This window comes from Opisthorchis viverrini, assembly GCF_000715545.1.
Source record: "Opisthorchis viverrini unplaced genomic scaffold opera_v5_120, whole genome shotgun sequence".
NCBI lineage: Eukaryota > Metazoa > Platyhelminthes > Trematoda > Opisthorchiida > Opisthorchiidae > Opisthorchis > Opisthorchis viverrini.
In genome coordinates this window covers 110,479-111,940 of record NW_008751779.1, presented here as the reverse complement: position 1 = coordinate 111,940, position 1,462 = coordinate 110,479, and the positions used below count along the sequence as shown (strand labels likewise).

General features: G+C 43.0%; 1 protein-coding gene across 1 annotated transcript in view; it reads right to left on the bottom strand.

The window, feature by feature from the left end:
* The window catches only part of T265_06107 (hypothetical protein), a gene marked incomplete at both ends in the record, with an annotated part of 14,564 nt that extends 13,503 nt beyond the window's left edge, over nt 1-1,061 (bottom strand). The window contains one exon of the mRNA XM_009171293.1: nt 1,041-1,061. Within this exon, the coding sequence (XP_009169557.1) occupies nt 1,041-1,061 (21 nt within the window). The remainder of the gene's footprint in view (nt 1-1,040) is intronic.
* Nucleotides 1,062-1,462: the final 401 nt, after the last annotated feature.

Sequence of the window (1,462 nt, the reverse complement as noted above, 5' to 3'; positions counted from 1 at the left end):
CATTTGGGTTTGATGTCACTCACTTCAACCGAAATTTGTCCCCGGCTGAACATATTTTTGCCCCAAATGTTTACTTCAAGATGCCCATTACTTCCGCTTCTTGATAAACAAATGAAAAAATATCGTTTTGTAATATATTTGCCAGTTTATCTGGATTTGCGGTGATAAATGCTTGAAGATCTAGCAAAGACTATGTGAAAAAACCCTACCGTATAGGCTGACCTTAACAAAACTCTGGTGAAGTTCCAGACGAAGTTGTCGATAGGTATCGAATCGGCACGAGATATATTGATCCACGGGACGAGATGGTTCAGGGGTTAGAGCGCGAATTTACTCAACGGAAGATTCGTGGTTCGAACCCGACCCCTGCCACTCGACTTCCCCTGCCTAGGCTTGGGCAACCTCGCAGTATCCCAGCCCTCGTGCAACCTTTGGGTGGCATGGCAGCTAGGCACCGAAAGGGTGCTACAGCTGAACGATATATATATATATATATATATGCATATCTAGTAGTTAAAACATGGGTAAATAACGTGTTTCCTGTTGTTGTTCAGCGGACTGCGTTAGGCACATGACGTGGCAACTTTCTAAGAGAATACGTGTCGGGGCTGCACTATACTCAACGGTTCAGCCAAAGGCTCAGTCGCGTCGCACATAATTGACATTGGGCACCTGATCAATCCGAACGAGTTATTTTCCTGTCTTCTACCTAGTAGCGAATAGACCACCAGTATCAGTCCAACGGTGTTGCTTGCCTTCAGCCCAGACGGTCGCGATGCGTTTGCAAGATCCAGCACAGTGCTGTCAGAAATGATTCATATGAATTCTGAGTCTGCGTTCGTATGTGGCATTCATCAACCGACCAAGTTGCTCTTCTAGAATGTCACACAGCATCCAGTTAGATGCGGCTTGAAGTTCCTCGATAATCAATCGTTCGTGTCTCCATGATTTCACTTCACTAACCAATCATAGCTCTTTCTTTCATTATTTATCCCCATTCTAAGTATTAGACATATTCTGATCTGATGAATATCACTTACCATAACTGTTTGATTTTCCATTTTTGTGACTCATGAGGAGTTCATGAAAGGCTCTGTAGGATTCTAATAACAAATAGAACCTTAATTTGGTTTATATACACTGCAACAGCGTTTTCGAGTGTTTGTTCCAGTTGCACTCCGTCTTTGCCTAAGGTGTAACGTTTTTTAATATAATCCCCGGCGAATTACACGGTCTTCACATGCATGTGAGAAGAGTGTTGTTGACACAAATCAGTGATACCTATAGCGCCATTCAGCGACTGTGTTTATAAAGTTGGAAACGAGGTATTTATGGTGCAGGTTCAATTTTCATGGGACGGACTACCGTGAAATTGTTTACGAGGTTGTGGTAATAGCATCGCCCTGATCTGATGACGAAATCATGAAAAAATTCGCCGATGCGTTCTTATTCAAAGAGTGGA